Here is a 22,192-nt window from a genome sequence, read left to right as displayed (position 1 = left end):
TTATTATCTCTTTGTCTTCTGTGTACAAAAAAAAGATTTGTAATTTTTAGACACCGAAGGATTTCTAACACTGTTTAAGAATTATTAGTCGTTTGAGCGAGGTTAAATCAATATGTTGCTGTGGATATAATAAAAATAAAATAAGTTGGGTCAGTCAATAGTAGCAATTTGGTTTGGGTCTCACTCCCACTTTCAAAAGCATAGTTCTCGTTAAGAAATCGATAAAACACTAAAAACCCCTGGTTTTACGTTGCAATTTGAAAACTAAAGGAACTAACTTATATTCGCATCGAAATTGAGGATTTTCAGTTAAATTTTATTTTACTTAAATTAAGCCTAATTTTAAGATAATAATGTGGACTAAGTTGTGTGAATTTAAAAAATAATATTATAGTTAAAAAGACAACTTTACAAATCTGAATGATTTAAACAAATGTACACAATTTTAGACTATCCACTGTAAAGGGATCTGTTGTTAGTTGGGTTCTTTTGGTTTATTTGGTAAAAGAATAATATTAAGACGAATCTATTTAATAATAATAAAAAAAAGTATTTTGTTTGTTTGTTTTGGAATTTCGCACAAAGCTACTCGAGGGCCATCTGTGCTAGCCGTCCCTAATTTAGCAGTGTAAGACTAGAGGGAAGGCAGCTAGTCATCACCATCCACCGCCAACTCTTGGGCTACTCTTTACCAACGAAAAGTGGGATTGACCGTAACATTATACACCCCCACGGCTGGGAGGGCGAGCATGTTTAGCACGACGCGGGCGCGAACCTGCGACCCTCGGATTACAAGTCACACGCCTTACGCGCTAGGCCATGCCGGGCCAAAAAGTATTTTATTCTTGAACTTAGTTCAGCTGTTGGCGTAATCTGCGTCCACATATAAGCCTAAGTTCATAAATAAAGGACGACTAAATAGAAATCCTATTAACCTGGTAATTTTGTATCTTTATTTCTTTTTTAGATCACAAACTCAATAATTTACACTACCGAGCCATCTAAATGACAAATAACTTCACTAACTCAATAACTCGCTCTAAGAAACTCAACAATCAACTTTTAGTAACATCATATTTTACATGATTAATTTTTTCCCCTAAACTTTGAGAAATCCTAAACATCAAAAATACAACCATCACTTAAAGTTCCACTAAACTAAACTAAACAACTTGTAAAAGCTGAGATGTAATCAATATCAAGATTCTTTCATAGCTGCTTTAAATATCCATTTTACTTATTTATCTAGTTATGTGCCATAACCAATTAATTTGTTGATTAAAGACTAAAATTTAAATGCCTAAATTGAAGATACTTTCTACGACAGAAGTGGATACAAATGAGATGCTAATTGTTATACGTAGCCACCAGTGAAATTGATATTAATAACTGTCATTGGTATTGTATGAAAACATGTTGCTTTGTGATGAATTTTCTGGAAAGGACGACAACTGTCTATATGGAAAACATAATGTAGAGGATGACGTTTCGAACGTCTTCTGTCTAAATTGTGTTTTTCACTTCAGGCAGTTTCCATCGTTTCAGTATAATCTCCATGAATACCGAAACAATCTATCAAAGAATGTTGTTATTTGTTTTCAAATTAAGTTTTATTCGGGTATATTGCAACAGATGTAATAAATAGAATTGGCTTCATGGAGTATTTAAAACTGAGAAAGAAATACTGAATGAGGAAACGTTTTGTAATTTATCATCCATTTTTATTTATAAATTTATTTTTTATGTACAAACACACATGTAATTGGTGTTCACGATAGTCCTTCAGCACCATCATGTTTCGACCGAGAAGTTCCGTCTGTTGACGTAAACGAGAAAATTTCAACGAGAATATGTTTATAACCGTGCCATGTAAAAGCGTAATCGGGTATGGTTGTTTTCTACAGATTACAGGAATAAGTGGCAGTATAGTGTAAATTGTTTGATTTTTGTTGTTGTTGTTGAGTAATGATAGTCTTAAAAGAAGTTTAATACTTTTGGCAGTATACAACATATTAAAGATAATGTAATTTGTAACGAGTATCTTCCATAAAATATATTGGCGGACGAGTCATCGTAAGCCTAACTAGTTTACAGTACGGTACAGACTACAAGTAGAAGTTACAACTACCTCAGATTAACGTAACGTTACTTGTTATTGGCATATATCATAATATTTCATGGTTTGACACGATAAATCGACGAATATAGGTTCCTGGCAGTTTTCTAAAACGTCTTTACTTAAGTAGCTGGTGATAAAGTCACACCCAGTACTTCAGTTAACACAGTGAGTGTGATATTGGTGATAATCCCGTAATACTTAAGTAAGTAATAGTACTTGTACTGTTAATATTAATAATGTAATAAGACACCTGCTGTGATTTTTACTGTGTTATGTATGCTTGTTAATGTTAAAATTACAGAAGATTCCAGTAAATTAGATTTAAACATTAAACTATGTAACAAAGATTTTGTAATTATTACAATAAAAACATTGAAGATTGTAATATCAAGAAGACATACTAATAATATTTAACATGTTGCTATTAATTAATACAGTATAATAGAAGAAATAGATAATAATAGCTTCAAATTGAAGGAATCTTTATACTTAGTAAAATATGTCTCTCAGTATAGTTAATAAGTTATACTTTATTGTGTGTCTAATTACAATAATTAGAGTGCATTGTTTCATCAGTTAGATACTCCCACTGTTGGTGATATTTTCAACTGTAAACTGTAGTTTAAGGTGACGTGTTTCATCGTATCACTGTTGCTACTCTGTCTAAAACTTTAAACCATTAGGACTTGCCCCGAGATATGCAGATGTTAGAATATCTTGGGATGTTAAGAAATATTTCTTTCTTAAATCTGGAACCATCTATTCACACCATAGCTCTTTACACCAGGATTTAATGTTGAATTACATAACCCTATTTTTTTTTCATTAGCTTGACATTTGACAAAACTGAATATTCCTAAGTTATGTGAGATGTTGGTTAACTAGTGAACCACACGTGCTGATAATTTGTTTTACCATTTTTTCAGCTTTTATGGGTTTTAGAGTTGGTAAACTTTATTAAATGTTATTTGTCAATATTATCTTGCTTTAAAATGTATTAGGTTTAGTAAATGTATTAACATCATGAATCACATAAGTAATAAAATGAATAAGTACTAATTAACATAGTTATTAAATTGAAATATAGAAGTTTATTGATAATAAATGAGAAACAAAAGTCAACCTTAATAGCATATGTATGAATCTGTATCTGAGATAATCTCGCCTGTAGTTATTTTTGGATCAAACTTGAATAAATCTTATTGCAAGTAGAATTTTTTTATTCTTTACTCATTTGTCTTCAGTTTTATGGAATGAAAGAATATTACATGAAAGTTATTTATGTTGTATGGCATGTGATGTTGGGGAGTAAGAGAGAACTTGACTTTTGTAATTGTGTGATATTGTGCTAACTGTTGGTTGGTAAAATTAGTCTCGTGGATCAACAGATTTAAAACTTGTATTGACAGACTTTATGTCATGTGTTGTGTAAAAAATAACATAGAACTGAAAGTGTGTGAAAACTTCCTGGAGATTCAGCTTTTATAAACTGGTTGAAGTGTTTAAGCACTTGATGGTAAGTTTCAGCTGTTTGGGGAAACTGAAGTGTTAGTGCAACATCTCAAAGAAGAATTGAATCTCAATGTCAACAATAGCAACATTACAAGCACAGAATTCTGGTGGATCTAGGATTTGTCTTGGTGCTCTACAAGAGTGCAGTACAGACTCATAGATGTTGGATCAGAAAGTAAACATTCTTCTACAAATTTTTGAAACAAGATGAATTATTCCAGGTGCAGGTAATAAAAAATCTTTCATCTGGAGCATTTCACTTCACAACAAAGATTATAAAAAGGATCTGGAAGTTTTTTACAGAACTTTGAAAAACAAATTTCAAAAATAGGTTGCTTGACAGTGAAGATGGTGATATAGCACAGTGTGTGCATTTGCTTGATAAGAAAACATTGATGCTTATTAAACATTTGACAGGTTTGAAACTATTTCATCTGTACTTTTTTTCTAAGTGCAATAAAACCATGCAACAGTTGCTTTGAGTCGACTTTCCTGGCATTGTACAAATGTTCTTGGTCTTGCTTTCTTCTGTATTTTGTATTATACCCTTATGAAGAAATTAATTTGAAAGTGATTTTGATTTCATAATTATTAATGAATGGCTAGAAATTCTTTATATAATGTCAGCATTTAACAGTTAGAATATTGTATGATACATATAAGAGGAGATAACTTGTACTGTTTGTAAGTCAGACCTAGACAAATCCTGGACACCATAGCAACAAAAAATTTTATCATGTTGCTTAGTATTTTGTCTCATCTTTCGTGCATAGGCTGAGCTAAACAGAACTTGAATCTAGAACAGTTCTGGACCATTTGAGGTCTGGAACTTTTTTTGTGTTCATTCAGACCTAAATTGAACTTTGTTAATATAATTTTAATGACAGTTCAGCACTTTAATATTTTTTTCAGTACTGTGGTTGCACAACACATTACTGGTTTTACATAATTTTGTTTTTCTTTCTGTCAAATGAACCAAACTGTATACACGTTTAGACTAAGACGGGACCAAAGGTAGTAAGTTCAGGCAATATTGTCACGTGGTTGTTGATATCATGCGATCATTAGCATGTACTTACTGCTGTAAAAATAAATAAATATACTTAGCCCCCCGTTTCCTGGTACAAACAGCAGTGAAGTTCGATTAGGCACACTTGGCTTCTGAATGTGTAGGCTAGCTTCTAGATCTGAAAATATCTGATGATGCCTGGTGTAAGTAAATCCTTCAATTATGGTTTTCCAAAGAATACACAAAAATTACCATTATATATTGTGCCAAGTCTTGAGATTAACCTACCTTTATTTCATCCAAGTAGTGGTTTATGAAATTTTTGTAATAAATCACATGCCATATTTCATGTAACTGAAGTCATGTTTATGTACACAGACACAAACACAGGTATACTTAATTTCATAATTTTCTCCTTAATTTATTACTCGCTACATTGCTGTTTCTGTAGTTTCAGTTCCAGAATTATTTAAAAGTTTGTTTACTTAAAAGTTTGTTTAGTTAAAGAATCTGTTGCTGTCTGTAATACTTGTTTGTTTACTTAAAGAATGTTGCTGTCTGTAATACTTATTTTTTAAAGTTTATTTACTTAAAAGAATATGTTGCTGTCTGTAATATTCCTTTTTAAAAGTTTGTTTACTTAAAGAATCTGTTGTTGTTTGTAATACTTGTTTAAAAGTTTGTGTGGGAACTCTAGTATTATTTGATGTCGTTGTTCTCTTCCAAATTCGTCTTTTATGAAGCTGTATCAAAAAAAAGGTACAAGACGTAATATATATTTTGACTTTTATCAAGTTACACCTTGTTCTAGTTATGAAATTAGTGCATGTTAAAATGTTACTTCTACTTGCACCAGGTACAAGGATTTGTTTCTTCTACATTTGAGTCCTGCATTGTTTTTTTTATTATTCTGTCACCATTAATAATAATTGTAAAATGTTGTTGAGTTCACTAGAACAGAGCAATTAGTAGAATGTATTAATAAATCAGACTGATTGAATAATTATTAAAAAACACTCAAACTCGTAACGTTAAGTGTTTTGATACTGATGGGGATAAGCACTAATAGTTCATAGTGTAACTTTGTGCTTAACAACAAACAGGCAATGTTTCAATTACTTGGATACTTGGAAATAATAATAATCAGAAGTTTTACTTTAGATTAATTTATTATTTTTGTGAGTCATGACAATAATCAGTTAACAACTCAGCTAATCAGATCTGATAATGAAAAGCCATAATGGCAACATATTTATTACTTAGTAGTTGGAATAATAAAAAATAGTACTAATGAGAAACACTATTTTTATTCATTTATTATTTTTATGACACTTATTAACTTAATTATTTTGATTACTGGGTAGTTGGAATAATTATAAACAATAATTAGAAAAAGGAGTAAGTTTTTGTTCAGTGAAAACCTCATGAATATTGCAACAGGAGAGCAATGTACTTTCATTAGTAAGTGTATCTACAAAGAAACACTAGAGTAAAACCTACTTTGTGAGGTAATTATGTTACAATAGCTCATTCAATAATATCCACCATCTTTGAATGTCAAAAATGAGGTTGTAGAGCTGTCAGACAATTCTAGAAGAGGCTTTAGCCCCACTAGCTTGCTGTAGGAATTAGCATTTATTTCTGGTAGTGTAAATAATGAACAATATGTATTCTAAATCAAACCCTAAAGGAATCCCACATATTAATATTTTCTGTACAGTTTTTACATTACCATAATTGTATAATAATCTAGTAATATTTTTCTGAAAAACAAGATATGTACCATAAACATGTTTATAAAAGACTAGATATTTTGCCAAGAAACTGAGTTGGTTAGACAAGAAAACTTTTCAAACAGCATGCTGTTTTTCAATTAATATCTGACAGTAGATTATCTCAACTTACCAACAACATGATCAGTAAGCCTGTAATTTTTCATCAATATCAGGAAACTTTGTGAGTGATTGGTGACTTCTTGTGATTAAAGTCAAACATTTCTTTAGTCATAAATCTTCCAAATAATAATACATTATTATATCAAAGATATTTACCATAATGAAGTTTCTCAAGCTTCATTAGAGTTAAAGGTATGTGTGTCTACTCTGTGTAAGGCTCTAAACACATCCTTTTATAGTGTCAGTAAAGATCAACAGTGTATTGTTTTCTCTGTACAATGTATTGTCCTTTGATTAATTAATAACCTTGTTTATGATTTTAGACACAAGCACTGGTTCTTCATGGAAGTATAGTGAAAAAATTATTTTCTGATGACAAACATTTCTAGGTAATTTTTTTTCTGTTTTGGCAAATAATCTTGATATTACTTATTTATGAGGCATAATTTGAGATTGTGTAGTATAGTGTATACTGTTCTGTATATTAGATTATATCTACTATAGTGTATACTGTTTTGTATATTAGATTTATATCTACTATACTGTTTTGTATATTAGATTATACGTAGTATAGTGTACACTGTTCTGTGTGTGAGGTTGTGTGTGGTGTATAGTGTACACTGTTCTGTGTGTGAGGTTATGTGTGTGGTGTATAGTGTATGAAGTAACTTTTTTCATATACTTTCATTAAACTTTTACTTAATGTGTAGTTTTAATAATTTCTTAATAAGACTCCTTTCTTTTGTTTAAGCTTGAAGCTTTCAGTTTAATAAAGGGAAAGGTGTGATTTTGGATTAAAATTAAATGTATGAACACTTAGTGCCCTATTTCCTCCCCTATCATGTTATCTGTGTAGGGGTGATTATATGAAAAAAAAAAAAAAATTATACTTGACACAGTGACATATTGACATTACTAATAGGAGGCGAAACAAAAAAAAAAACCCATTCAGGTTATAGGAGAAAAAATACATTATAGTAGGGTGGCAAGTATGAGACCCAAGAAGTGTAGTACTGTAGAAGTAGCTAAATATGTATATAAAGGTAAATACCCCTTTTATTTCTGGAAATTATGTTCCTTGAAACTACAACAGATCTAGATATATCGCTGGATACTGAAAAACAGAAAATTGAAATGTTTAGTTAGTAAATATGTTGCATTTTATAGAAATGATTTTCACATATGCTAATACATTAGTGTGTTACCAGAGACATTGTCAGATCTGAGGCTTTACCTGTGACATGTATAACACACATATAAGGGGAGTACGTTGCAGCCCTTTCTAATGAAGGGAAGAGGTTGATCAGTACATTTGTAATTAGGGTGTGACATCAGTTGACTACCACTTGCAGGATTTCCAAGTTAGCAGATGATATTCAGAACCCTAGATTAATAGGAACAACAATTTCAGAATGTTCTTATCCTTGTAAAGAAACATATATTAAGATTATATGGATTTTTTCCTGGATATATTGTTGAAGGAACAAACTGTATGAAAAGTTTTGAAAGGAGGAAGTTTATATTTCATTAGGGATATTTGGGATAGATTTGTCCACTGTCTAGACTAGGAAATCAAGGTTTCACTGGCTTTCAGGTGCCACAAATATAAAACATGCTCATGAATGTGAAATGTGTATGTCCAGTTAGATTCTTCAAAAACTTGTACTTTTTATATTATACTAGTTATTGTGTATCGCTTTATACTGCACACATACCTTTAAGTTTGTTCTTTTCGTGATGGCAAGGGATGGCTTTAGAGGGGTAGAACCTGCACACTGCAGGCTGAGATCAGTCCTCAGCTCTACACGAGGAAAGGTGGTGGGGACAATCCTGTCTACTGCCGATGGTTTTTTTCAGTCTCAACCTACCTGGCTTGAAATCCACGGAATCCAAAACAAAACATGAGCGTTCAAAGTGATCTTGACAAAGCTTTGCATGGTGTGAAGTAGTCCAGTTCTTCCTATTGACCATCCAAACCCACTGTTGCCACCTTGCCAGTTCCTCCTCCTTGCACGGAAGTGAAAAGAAGCTTTTGCTCGATGCCGAACCATTTTTAAAACCATAAGCAACGCAGTAAACCATGTTATCATAAAGCAAACATAAAGTAGCAATATGAAGACAAAAATAGTCTCACAAAGTATGTAATCCGAAAAAAGCACCGATAGATTTACATAAAACGCCAGTACTGAAAGGAACACGATGGTTGGCATGCAACGAAGCGTGCTTGACAACTATTATGTCATAGTTGTAAAACATCAGTGAAACAGCCAAACGATCAAGAGGAACTTGAGTTTAAGGACCTGCATATTTTGTTTCATTTTATACTCAGAAACTAAAGTGTTTAAAAAATATGGCAACCACACAGGAATTATACCTAACCAAAGTACAGTTTCTAAGGCAATTATTAAATTTGTTGAAAATTCACCTTTAAGGATATATAATACTAACAATGTACAGTAAGTTATTAATTTTGAATTTAGTTTTGATGTGTGTGAAATAATACCAATATAGAGAAATTAAGGTTATATAATACTGACAGTGTACAGTAAGTTTAATTTTGAATTTAGTTTTGATGGTTTTTCTGGAGACATACAAAGGTCAACAGTACTTGGACCTAGATTGCTGCCATTTGGTGTTACAGTATTTAACAGTGTTATCCAGTAAAGTTTTTTTTATTTTCCTATTTTGAATTGATTTTGATTGTTTTTATAACAATTTTTTTTTGTTTTCTGCACAAACTTGCAGGTTGGTACCATATGCTATTGCAAGGTTGATTTCCACGTGGTGGTGATTAGCATGAACTAACATTTAATGCAATGTTCTGTTTTTCCATAAAAATGGATTTTAGTTGATTATTAAGTTTGAGAGAGTAAAAGTATTTTTTTTTTAGTTTTGTATGATAAGTAGTAAACCAGTATAACATGAGAATAATTTGTTTTAGGTTATTGTTTCAATACAGGTTCATGTAGTATTTATTATGAATCAGTGAGGACAAGATAGAATGGTACAGAGAACACAAAGTTATAAGGACCTGAGTGTGATACAGGGAACACAGAGTTATAAGGACTCAACAGTGGGTGCAGAGAACACAAAAATACTTTTTGTTGGAGTCTATGGTTCTGTTAATGTCTTATTTAATGGAAAATTTAAATTTTACAAAATGCACAAAAAAGTACAGATGAGATAATATTTTATCAAAAGAATGTATTCACACTAGTTAAGGTGAAATATTTGCTTTGTAATGAATAGGTATAGCTGTGTAAGATGACAATGACGTATTTGGCATTTCTTCTTACATGTTTGGTTTCACATTTACGGAGTTATGCTGTCTCAGGATGTGTGATGTTGTAGCGTTGGCCAGTATGTGTAGAAACTCCTTGCATGGGATGTTGTAGCGTTGGCCAGTATGTGTAGAAACTGTTTGCATGGGATGTTGTAGCGTTGGCCAGTATGTGTAGAAACTGTTTGCATGGGATGTTGTGTATGTGTAGAAACTGTTTACATGGGATGTGGTAGCATTGGCCAGTATGTGTAGAACTGTCTACATGGGATGTTGTAGCATTGGCCAGTATGTGTAGAAACTGTTTGCACGATGGGATGTTGTAGCGTTGGCCAGTATGTGTAGAAACTGTTTGCATGGGATGTTGTAGCATTGGCCAGTATGTGTAGAAACTGTTTACATGGGATGTTGTAGCGTTGGCCAGTATGTGTAGAAACTGTTTACTGTTTACATGGGATGTTGTTAGCCAGTATGTGTAGAAACTGTTTACATGGGATGTTGTAGCGTTGGCCAGTATGTGTAGAAACTGTTTACATGGGATGTTGTATGTGTAGAAACTGTTTACATGGGATGTTGTAGCATTAGCCAGTATGTGTAGGTTTATGGGATGTTGGCTAGTAGTATACATGGGATGTTGTAGCATCTAGTATGTGTACCATCAGATTGGATATGACTGAAGTGGATGTGTAGAAACTGTTACATGGGATGTGGTTTCAGTAGGAAAATCAGATTGATATTTATAATGTGCAACCAACCTTTTAACCTGGTTTTCATATATTTGTAAGGTTAAATAAAGTAATATTATGTAACTTCTGTAACAATTGTTTGTTTTCTGTAATTCGTTTAGTTTACTTTACAAATAAACCAAAATTTCTTAAAACTTTGATGAAATTCCTGCTCTGCATTTCTCAGGTAATGATTTGGTGAATATGTGAATACTTTGAAATGATACAATAAAGTTTAAACGTTTGTAATTACAATTGTGTGTAGGTAATATGTGAGAGAGTAATGTAATATAGATTAATTAAGAATGCTTTTATGTTTAAACGTTTTAGTTCTTATGTTTAATATCTTAATAAGTTTGTAACATTTCTTTTTTGTCAGCAAGAATGGGCCAGACTCTATCAGAACCTGTAACAGCTAAAGAGACATCAAGTTGTGTGAATGAGTTTGTAAAAGTAGGAGCTTCGTGCATGCAAGGATGGAGAATTAGTATCCTTATTTGTTAACATTTTAAACATGAATTTATAATTGTATGTCAGTTTTCTTTTATACTGTTCTGTCCAGTAATCTAAATTCATTTATTTGTAGAGATTTCTCATGTTATCACTTTACATCTGTAACACCATGATATCAAGAAACTCAAACTCTTGTCTTGTGCCTATGTATAAATGGAATAAGTAATATTTCTCAAAATATTATTAGAAGTTAGATATTTTATAAAGTGGATTAAATGAAGGCACAACATGCAATCTTTATACAGTTTAAGAGACAAGTTGGATATGTTTCATTCTCACAAGTGGGAGAATAACAGACTGAAAAAGAGAAGAAAAATACAATAATTAAAAAAGTGCACATGTACTGTCCAGAATCCTTTTGTTACAAAAATTAGCAAATACTGTGTATTTATCAGTTAACTCTTTCCAGATGGTTCACAAATCAAAGGTTATGTCATAACATTTGTTGACTCGCATAATAAATTTTATTGGACTATAACATATGAATCTGACAGTAAGTTTTATTATCACACTGTAAATTGAAATTCAAAAATTTGTGTTTTACATTTTTTAATTACTTAATTGAAAAGTAAATATTCAGGTAACTGTGTCATGTAGTATATTGAATGCAGCACTCATTCATATTAGATCTGTGTGATGTCAGAATACAAAGTCTATAGTTTCATATGGATTAGGAACTCAAATTACTAGCATTAGGAAGCTAGAATATGTAATATGAACCTCCAGTCTTTTCTAATTACTGTAATATTGCTCATGTATTTAATCAAACATAGAGACTTAGGTCAACTTTTTATGTTTTAAGAAACTGTCATTTATGTACACTTTTATGTATGATGTTAACCAGTTGAAAGATACAAATTCTATAGTATCAACAACTAGTTCATTCTAACTGGAGGTCCAAGGGATAGAAAATTGTCAACAACCAGCTCATTCTAAGATGGAGATCCAAACCCTAACAAATTTAGGCTTAGACCAGGCAAACTTAGTGTATGTATCAGCCTTAACAAACCCAGGGTTAGACTGGGCAAACTTAGTATATGTATCAGCTCTAACAAATTTAGGTTTAGATGATACAAAATTGTGTATCAACCCTAACAAACTTAGGTTTAGATGATGCAAACTTAGTATATGTATCAGCCCTAACAAACCCAGGGTTAGACCAGGCAAACTTAGTGTATGTATCAGCCTCAACAAACTTAGGTTTAGATGACACAAACTTGTGTATCAACCCTAACAAACTTAGGTTTAGATGATGCAAACTTAGTATATGTATCAGCTCTAACAAACTTTAGGTGTAGATGATGCAAACTTAGTATATGCATCAGCCCTAACAAACCCAGGGTTAGACCAGGCAAACTTAGTGTATGTATCAGCCTTAACAAATTTAGGTTTAGATGATGCAAACTTAGTATATGTATCAGCCCTAACAAACCCAGGATTAGACCAGGCAAACTTAGTGTATGTATCAGCCTCAACAAACTTAGGTTTAGATGATCAAAGCCCTAACAAACTTAGGTTTAGATGATGCAAACAGGTATCAGCCCTAACAAACCCAGGATTAGACCAGGCAAACTTAGTGTATGTATCAGCCTCAACAAACTTAGGTTTAGATGATACAAACTTGTGTATCAACCCTAACAAACTTAGGTTTAGATGATACAAACTTGTGTATCAACCCTAACAAACTTATGTTTAGATGATGCAAACTTAGTATATGTATTAGGGTTAGACTTTAGATGTATCAGCAAACTTTAGGTGTAGATGATGCAAACTTAGTATATGCATCAGCCCTAACAAACCCAGGGTTAGACCAGGCAAACTTAGTGTATGTATCAGCCTCAACAAACTTAGGTTTAGATGATACAAACTTGTGTATCAACCCTAACAAACCCAGGGTTAGACCAGGCAAACTTAGTATATGTATCAGCCATGACAAACCCAAGATTAGACCAGGCCACCTGTTTGATTATAAGAATAAACATTTACTATCTTTTAAGATTTACTATTTGTGTGTTAAACTTAATATGGTTCTCTCAAAGTTTCTTTTGAATAGAAATTAACTTTCAAGGTGAGGCAGTAACCCACTGGGCCTATGACTATGTCCCATGCAGCCTTATACTCAGAACTAATGTATATCTTGTTTCTCTCAATACAACTCCATGTGAGGCATAATTTTTGGACATTAAATATGTTTCAGTAAAAAGTAAGTAAGAGAGAACATTTTGTAAGTATTGTATTTTGTAACTGATAACAACAGATATGGAAGATGCCCATACCCACTTGCTGTCTTTGTGTGAAGATAAATCAGCTGCATTCTTTGCAGTTTATGATGGCCACGGAGGAGCCAAGGTTGCTCAATATGCAGGGAGTCATGTGCATAAGAAAATTGTCAACCATCCTTCATACAGTAAGTCACTGTTATGTTTGAAGGAGGAAACTTTCCTTCATACAGTAAGTCACTGTTATGTTTGAAGGAGGAAACTTTCCTTCATACAGTAAGTCACTGTTATGTTTGAAGGAGGAAACTTTCCTTCATGCAGTAAGTCACTGTTATGTTTGAAGGAGGAAACTTTCCTTCATGCAGTAAGTCACTGTTATGTTTGAACTGAGGAAAACTTTCCTTGGAAGTATACCAGTTCTTGTGTTATGCATATGAATGTTAAAATAGTTGTTTCCTTCATGCAGTAAGTCACTGTTATGTTTGAACTGAGGAATGAAAAATAGTTGGAAGTATACCAGTTCTTGTGGACCAGAAGCATATGAATGTTAAAATAGTTGTAGCTGCATTAACGTACCTCATACAATGTATTGTCTCACTGATGAATGATAAAACTAGTTGTAGCTGTATAAACTTACCTCGTACAATGTATTGTCTAACTAATGAATGATAAAACTAGTTGTAGCTGTATAAACTTACCTCGTACAATGTATTGTCTAACTAATGAATGATAAAACTAGTTGTAGCTGTATAAACTTACCTCGTACAATGTATTGTCTAACTAATGAATGATAAAACTAGTTGTAGCTGTATAAACTTACCTCGTACAATGTATTGTCTAACTAATGAATGATAAAACTAGTTGTAGCTGTATAAACTTACCTCATTACAATGTATTGTCTAACTAATGAATGATAAAACTAGTTGTAGCTGTATAAACTTACCTCATTACAATGTATTGTCTAACTAATGAATGATAAAACTAGTTGTAGCTGTATAAACTTACCTCATTACAATGTATTGTCTAACTAATGAATGATAAAACTAGTTGTAGCTGTATAAACTTACCTCATTACAATGTATTGTCTAACTAATGAATGATAAAACTAGTTGTAGCTGTATAAACTTACCTCGTACAATGTATTGTCTAACTAATGAATGATAAAACTAGTTGTAGCTGTATAAACTTACCTCGTACAATGTATTGTCTAACTAATGAATGATAAAACTAGTTGTAGCTGTATAAACTTACCTCGTACAATGTATTGTCTAACTAATGAATGATAAAACTAGTTGTAGCTGTATAAACTTACCTTGTACAACAGAGATGCCAACCATTATGATTTGAGCCTAATCATTACAGTTTTGGTGCATACGTTACGATTACAAACTCATACAGACAAATATTACGACTTGTTGCAACTCCCAAATTATTACATATTATATAGACCTATACAATAATGATAAATTGTTCCCCAGGGCTTGAAAGGGGTGAAAAGAAAATTTCTAGTGAGATACAAATAAATTTTGATAATAAATAAAGGACAGTCCAAATGGCTACTTGCGATAATCATGTTTGTGCTCGAAATAATAAAAAAATATTTGTATTTCCGACATCTACCAGTAGTTTGAGTGTGGTGCTTTTCCATACTGGGTACGTGGGGAATCCAGAGTTCTGTCATCAGTGCTTGTCAGCTAATCAGCGCTCGCGTAGATGGATATTTCTCGTTTTCTAAGCGGTATAGAAACACCAATGCGATCGTTCACCAGATTGTCTTGTTTCTGGCAAATCAAAAAGGACTAAAACTGTGAATCAAAAATTTAGAAAAGAGTATAGTGCAAAATATCTGGTAATTGCATCAAAAGTCAGTGACAGTCATGCGTTTTGTATAGTTTGTCGCATCGATTTTTCTGTGGCGCATGGTGGGATAAACGATTGTTCCAGACATATAAAATCGGCATTTCACCAACAAAAGGCTGAGGCGAAGACAAAAAGGATGCAGATAACAACAATTATGAGTTAGAATTCAGAATATGAAACCATAAATGCAGAAGTAATGTTCACGCAATTCATCATTGCTCATAATATACCCCTAGCTGTAGCCGATCATGCAGAACATCTATTCAGAAAAATGTTCCCAGACAGCAGAAAAATATGGCTGTGCTAGAACCAAAACTACAACCATTGTACAAATGTTGGGTTGTGAAGATGACAAAATGACTTCAAGTGTTTACAGTTTAGCTACAGATGGATCCACAAACATGGATGACTCAAAACTGTATCCAGTGGTTGTACAATATCTGTACAGGCTCTGTCTACAAACATTACGCTCAGTCATTTGAAATAGTTGGCATCTCTGCATACAATGTATTGTCTGACTAATGAATGATAAAACTAGTTGTAGCTGCATAAACGTACCTCATAAAATGTATTGTCTCACTAAACATAAACTTACCTCAGTAACATGGCAAAAGCAAAAAGAACTTGATTAGCAAGTATTACGTATCATTGTTCTAGCTGGGCTATTGAATTAATAATTCTTTACACAGGTGTTATTTGTGTGGTTTTTGTTACAACTTGTTCTACTAAAAGTTGAAAACCTGAATGCTATATGTAGCTTTGAATAAGCAGTACCAGGGTATGGTGTGACCTAAAAACAAACAAATACCAAACAAGAACATTACCAGAATTGAGCGTGACCTGAAAACAAATACCAAACAAGAACATTAGCAGAGTTGAGGGTGACCTAAAATCAAAAATGACCAAACTAGAACATTATCAGAGTTGAGAGTGAACATTTCTAATGATGTAATACCAACTACATTCATATGCTTTAAGTACCACTAAATTTCTCCCTTTCATTATGTTTTCATGAGTACCATTCAGTTATGATGGAATGAATTTTTTTAATGCTTGGAGGCCTAAAACTAAATGTATAATGAACTTTTTTGTTGTGTTGGTAAATGTAGATTGGAAACTTTATTTTCCATTTTATGTTGTACTACGATGTCCAGAAAATTCTGTGGATGAACATTTCATTAATTTCATCTTATTTGGAGTGAACATTGAGGAAGAAACTTTAATTGTTCTTTTTATTTTACTCTATTTGTGATGTTTTCTGCTTATTTTAATAGTCAATGTGTACATTTCTGTTGAATTCCCAGACTTATGTGAGTTTTTATACCAACTGTATAATAAATTAAGTCCAGGACATTCTGAATATTACAGAAGTGATGGGTGCTTATTTTTTTAAATTTTAAATACAAGTTTTATTTGGCATGTATGTACTTAATACCATGAGTAGATTCTATTTATTGTAAAATAAAATGTGTCTAAGTTATTGTTAACTTGTTACTGAGGTTACAATATTACAATTGTTGCGAGTTGCTTATAATGTGTGTGTGTGTGTGTGTGTAATGACAAGGTTCACAAACACAAGTTGGTAATAATCGATGCACATTTTGAAAGATAACTTAAGTATGATATACCATTAAAAACTATTTGATATATTTTATATTTTGTCATCAGATTTATTATATTTTAGTATACATATATTTAATTATTCTGTTTTTCTTGTAAAGAAAAAGGTAACATAGAAGAAGCTATAAAGCAGGGATTTTTGTCAGTTGATGCAGACATGTTGGAAGGTAAAGTACATACAGTGGTTTATGTTGATATTTCTTGCAGTTACAGTATATCTAGTTATTACTAGTGCCAGTGATGACATGTTGGTAGATAGAGAATATCTCTTGTTATAAAACAAATATCACATTTTGAATACTATTATTTGACATTTTACTGTGTTTATGTAATAACTATAATGGCACTTTTAAATACCATTGTCATTTTACTGTATTTAATATAACTGGAACAGCTCATGTAAATACCATTGTTTGACATTTTACTGTGTTTAGTATAACTGGAACAGTACTTTTAGATACCATTGTTTGACATTTTACTGTGTTTAGTATAACTGGAACAGTACTTTTAGATACCATTGTTTGACATTTTACTGTGTTTAGTGCAATAACTGGAACAGTACTTTTAAATATCATTGTTTGACATTCTACTGTGTTTAGTGCAGTGATTCTTAAACTGGGTTCAATCGAACCCCAGGGGTTCAGTGAGTCAGTCTCGGGTTCAGCAGAGGTCAAGACACACACACTTTGTGTGTGCCTATTTTGTTCACCCCACTTGTATGATTCGTGACATCATGCTCCACTTGGCCATCATTGACTGCGACTGATCACGTTACATCACTTGGCCTTAATATTTGTGCTGTAAGGAACTTCATGAGCTTAGCAGTTGACTTGTGACTGTAGTAATTGTGCATCATTTGTGATTTTTTCCTAATCTTTCAATCCCTTCATACTAACTATGTCGAGTAAAAACAGAAAGTGGTAGGATGAATATGTACAATATGGATTCACGTTTTACGGAACATGAGAGTCATCGTCCTCAATGCATGATTTGCAATGCCAAGTTGAGCAATTCTAGTCTAGCACTGGCAAAACTAAGATCACTCCCTAAAGCTGCATGGAGATGGGAAATACAAGAACACAACGCTTGCTGAATTCAAGGTAAAGAGAGCCAGGTTCAATGAAAAGGCTACTTTGCCTGTTCTTGGGTTTGTACCCATCGACAAACCAATCCTCACAGCATCCTAAGAAGTTGCGTACTTGATCGCAAAGCAGGGCAAACCACACACCATTGGTGAAGCACTCGTAAAACCAGTTGCGTTTAAGATGGCGAATATCATGCTGGGAAAAGCTGCTGAAAATAAGTTATCCCAGATTCCTCTTTCAAATGACATCATTAGCAGCAGAATAGATGACATGAATGAAATCTTGGCTCAAATAGTTGCAGATCTGATTTCAAGCCCAGCAAAATTCAGTCTTCAACTTGATGAGACGACGGACGTTTCCAATCTAAGCCATCTTGTATTTGTGCGCTATGTGAAGAACGACAAGATAAAAGAAGAATTTTTATTTTGTAAGCCTCTTACAACAACAACTAAGGCAGCCGACGTGAAGAAACTTGTGGATAACTTCTTCAGAGACAACGATCTTTCATGGGATATGGTTTCTGCAGTTTGTTGTGATGGAGCTCCAGTCATGCAGGGACGAAACTGGTTTTGGTGCACTGGTGAAAGCCGATGCACCACACATCATTGTAACGTACTATGTTCTGCACAGGCATGCATTGGCAATAAAAACTTTGCCTTTAAAACTGGCAGAAGTATTAAAAATAGTAGTGGAATGTGTGAACTTTGTGTGAAATAGTGCCCTGAAGCACCGCATCTTCAAAGAACTGTGTAATGAATGGGCTCTGAATTCGAGGTACTTCTGTACTGTTCTAATGTTTGGTGGTTATCCCGAGGAAAGGGGCTGAATCGTGTTTTTGCTATGCATGTGGAATTAGCCCTGTTTTTGCAAGAGCACCAACATTGTCATGCAGATTGTTTCGAGAAATCTGTGTTCATTCTCATTTTGGCATACATGGCCGATATCTTCAATGCTCTCAATCATCTCAATCAACAGTTGCAGGGCAGTGGAGTCAACATCATTGAAGCAGAAGAAAACCTGAAGGCTTTCAAAAAAAGCTACTGTTATGGAAATGATGAACAGAGAATGATAACTTCGCAAACTTTTCCCCGTCAAATGACTATGTAAGTAAGATTGAAGATGTGTTTGAATTCGGAGACATTTCTGTACCCAGGGAACTGAAGCAAGCAATTGTTATGCACTAAGATGAGCTCGCAAATTCTCTCGATGGATACTTCCCCACCAGAGAGTCATATCCAGCATGGGTGAGACAGCTGTTCACGTTTAGTGTTACAACAGCAGATGTTAATGATGAATACCTTGACGAAATCATTGAACTTCAGCAGAGCCAGGTTCAACAGCAACTTTTCAGAACAACAACGCTCTCAACGTTTTCGTGTCACCAAATCATAGTGTACCCTCTTATTGCTAAGAAAGCCCTTGAGATATTCATTCTTTGTTACAACATATCTTTGCGAGCATTCCTTTTCGAAGATGGTAGACATAAAAACGAAGAAAAGGATCAGACTTTGTTGCAAAAATGATATGAGAGTGGCACTTGCTAAGGTGAAGCTGTGCATTTCTGAGCTTGTCTCTGAAAGGCAACTGCAAAAGTCACATTGATTTGCAGTAAATATTCATTGAGTTCAGTTTTTGTGTGGAATTCATGTTTTGTTGGTTTTGTTCCTTGAACACAGTGATATTTTGTGCAACTGATGCATGGTTCATTTTGTGTACTAATAAAATATCTACTTATGTTTTGAATTTGAAAAAATCATATTTTATTTTTCCAATTACGAAGGGTTCAGTGAATGCAAGTACAAAACTTCCGGGGTTTGTTACCTCCAACAAGGTTAAGAACCACTGGTTTAGTGTAATAACTGGAAAAGTTCTTTCAAATACCATTGTTTGACATTTTACTTTCTTTAATACAGTAACTGGAACAGTACTTTTAAATACCATTGATATTTTACCGTGTTTAGAACAATAACTGTAATGGCAATTTTAAGTACCATTGTCATTTTACTATGTTTAATATAATAACTGGAACAGTACATTTAAATACCATTGTCTTTTTACTATGTTTAACATAATAACTGAAACAGTTCTTATAATTACCATTGTTTGACATTTTAGTGTGTTTCATATAACTGGAACAGTACTTTTAAATACCATTGTTTGACATTTTACTATGTTTAGTGTAATAACTGGGACAGTAATTTTAAATACGTTTCTTTTTATTCTTGTGTATGTGTGTTTAATTTTATTTCATTTTGTTTCCTTTTGAATTATAATTTTTATATGAATTTTATTTTGTTATATTTATAAAATGAAGAGTATTTTGATATTTACTTAATCTGGCTGTATCTTAAAGTCTGATCACAGCTTGTTTTTTAGAGACAAGTGTTATATGGAGTTTGTGTTTTTGTTATTGATGCTTGAGAACAAGAAAGTTGTGAAACATTGAATATTGTCCACACTGACTTAAATACATGTGTTCTCACAGTGAGTATTAGGGTGGTTTTCATTTTGCAATTCTTGTCTTTTCTAGTTTCTAATTTTCACCCTAATGATGTTTCCAATAAGTAAATTGAATGTTTTAGTAAAATTTCAAGAATTTTATTAAAATTCAGAGGTTGCCCAATAACTTAGAAATTTAAAATAAAAACTGCACAATTTCTTAATACACTTCATGTTCATTATCTGGGTACGTGGAACCTGAAATGTAAAGAATGTTCTTGTATCAATCAAACTTGGTTATACACATAGCAATATGACAGTATGTTAAGAATATTTCTGTGTAGTATTTTTTGATATATTATAATTTACAAATGAAACTGAAGGCTTGTTTTGGATACCTGCTAATGCATAAATAATTATTTACAGTAAAACATGTTTATAAACCTTTACTGATTTCGTTTTGTATCTTAACACTCCTACGAAAAGACGTTTCTAGTCCTGATTTCTTCAAGCCCGTTCCCCTAGCTGTGGTTTTGCTAGATAGTAGATAGGGACAGTGGGAATCTCGTTAATCCATTCATTAATGGATTCAAATGGCAATTTCATTTAAATACAAAATTATTAGCCTAATATTAATAACCTTTCAAGTTGCTCTGGGGCCTATTAGGCCCCACTTTTCGTAGGAGTGTTATATTTTCCACAATGTTCTTTAAAGATCCATAATATATCTGCTAATATCTAATTTTCTGAAATGTTCGATTTAGTTTCACAAAGTTCTAAATAATCATATTCTAGGTAGTCCTGTGAATAAAATGTTTTCTAAGGTGTTGATATTCAGCCAGATTAGATTCAATAGAATATGAGAAAACAAAAGATAAAAGTTGTGAGTTATACTGTAGGATATATAAATCTTGATCAACCTGATAAAACTACCTTATTGTTAATAATATTTTGATGAAAGTAATAATGACAGCATCATCTGGAAGTAAGGCTTTGTTGTTCTTATTAGAAACAGAATAACCAAAAATAACAGGAAGAAAATTAACCTTAAAAAAGGTTTTGTGTTAGTTTCTTTTTATCATCACTAGACTTTGAAACAAAGCAATCTATGAAAGTGGAACAGCTGTCAGCAGAAAAGTTTTCTCATTCTAGAACAAAGCTAGAAATCCAATATGACCTGAACAGCATGCTATCAAACAGCTTGAAACACTCTTGGAAACTAGGGAAAGCTAAAAAAAAATTCCACTAGAGAAAGATGCACATAACAAATGAAGCAGACCTGTTTGATGTTCTTCATCAAGATGGCATTGCACCAATCAGGATACTGAAAGACAGAGAATATCTCCTTGGAAAGATAGGGAAAGGACATTAAGAATGTGTTGGCTTGGTTAACAACATACTTACTATGAAGAAGTTGAGAGCAAAGAAAGAAAAGAATGATGAATTTGGAGATGGTAACAAAGAGAGAAACAACTTGCTGAAAGATGGTTGGAGAGAAGACAATAACAAGAAAGACAATACAGAGGATGATTTTACAGGGAGAAACAGAATGATACAAGAACCATCTTCTTCTCATCCTAAAAACATAGCAAGACAAAGTAGCACAGATTCCAAGCTATCTGTTACTGTAGGCAGAACCAAGCTGTCATACATAAGTGCAACACTCGTGCTTGCTTCTACTGCCAAGATCCTTGGTCGTGATGTTCAGAATGTGGGTTATATTGGCAATAGTTACTAACTAATGAATGTGGGTCACATTGACAGTGATTACTAACCGAGACATTAAAGTAATGGACATGGGTTACATTGACATTTTAATTTTGCTATGAGAAACTGGTTTTTTATTTTATTATATTTTGTTCTTTGGTAAGATAGGAATAACTTCAAAGAAAGAATAAAGTATTAAGTTTTATTGT

The 22,192-nt window shown here is 32.8% G+C and overlaps 1 protein-coding gene across 9 annotated transcripts in view; it reads left to right on the top strand.

Annotated features, from left to right (window-relative positions):
- Positions 1-1,757: 1,757 nt before the first annotated feature.
- LOC143243866 (putative protein phosphatase 2C T23F11.1) overlaps positions 1,758-22,192 on the top strand; it is a 38,374-nt gene continuing 17,939 nt past the window's right edge. The window contains exons 1-5 of one of the 9 annotated variants that reach the window (XM_076487609.1): positions 1,758-1,885; positions 6,859-6,924; positions 10,920-11,027; positions 13,311-13,460; positions 16,854-16,919. In XM_076487609.1, coding sequence (XP_076343724.1) covers positions 10,925-11,027; positions 13,311-13,460; positions 16,854-16,919 — 319 coding nt within the window. In that variant the 5' untranslated portion in view covers positions 1,758-1,885; positions 6,859-6,924; positions 10,920-10,924. Of the gene's footprint in view, positions 2,322-6,858; positions 6,925-10,919; positions 11,028-13,310; positions 13,461-16,853; positions 16,920-22,192 lie in introns of all 9 variants that reach the window. The other 8 variants (XM_076487606.1, XM_076487605.1, XM_076487604.1 and 5 more) reach the window with 8 other exon arrangements.

This window comes from Tachypleus tridentatus, chromosome 2 (assembly GCF_004210375.1).
Source record: "Tachypleus tridentatus isolate NWPU-2018 chromosome 2, ASM421037v1, whole genome shotgun sequence".
NCBI lineage: Eukaryota > Metazoa > Arthropoda > Merostomata > Xiphosura > Limulidae > Tachypleus > Tachypleus tridentatus.
This window is presented reverse-complemented; position numbering and strand designations above follow the sequence as displayed.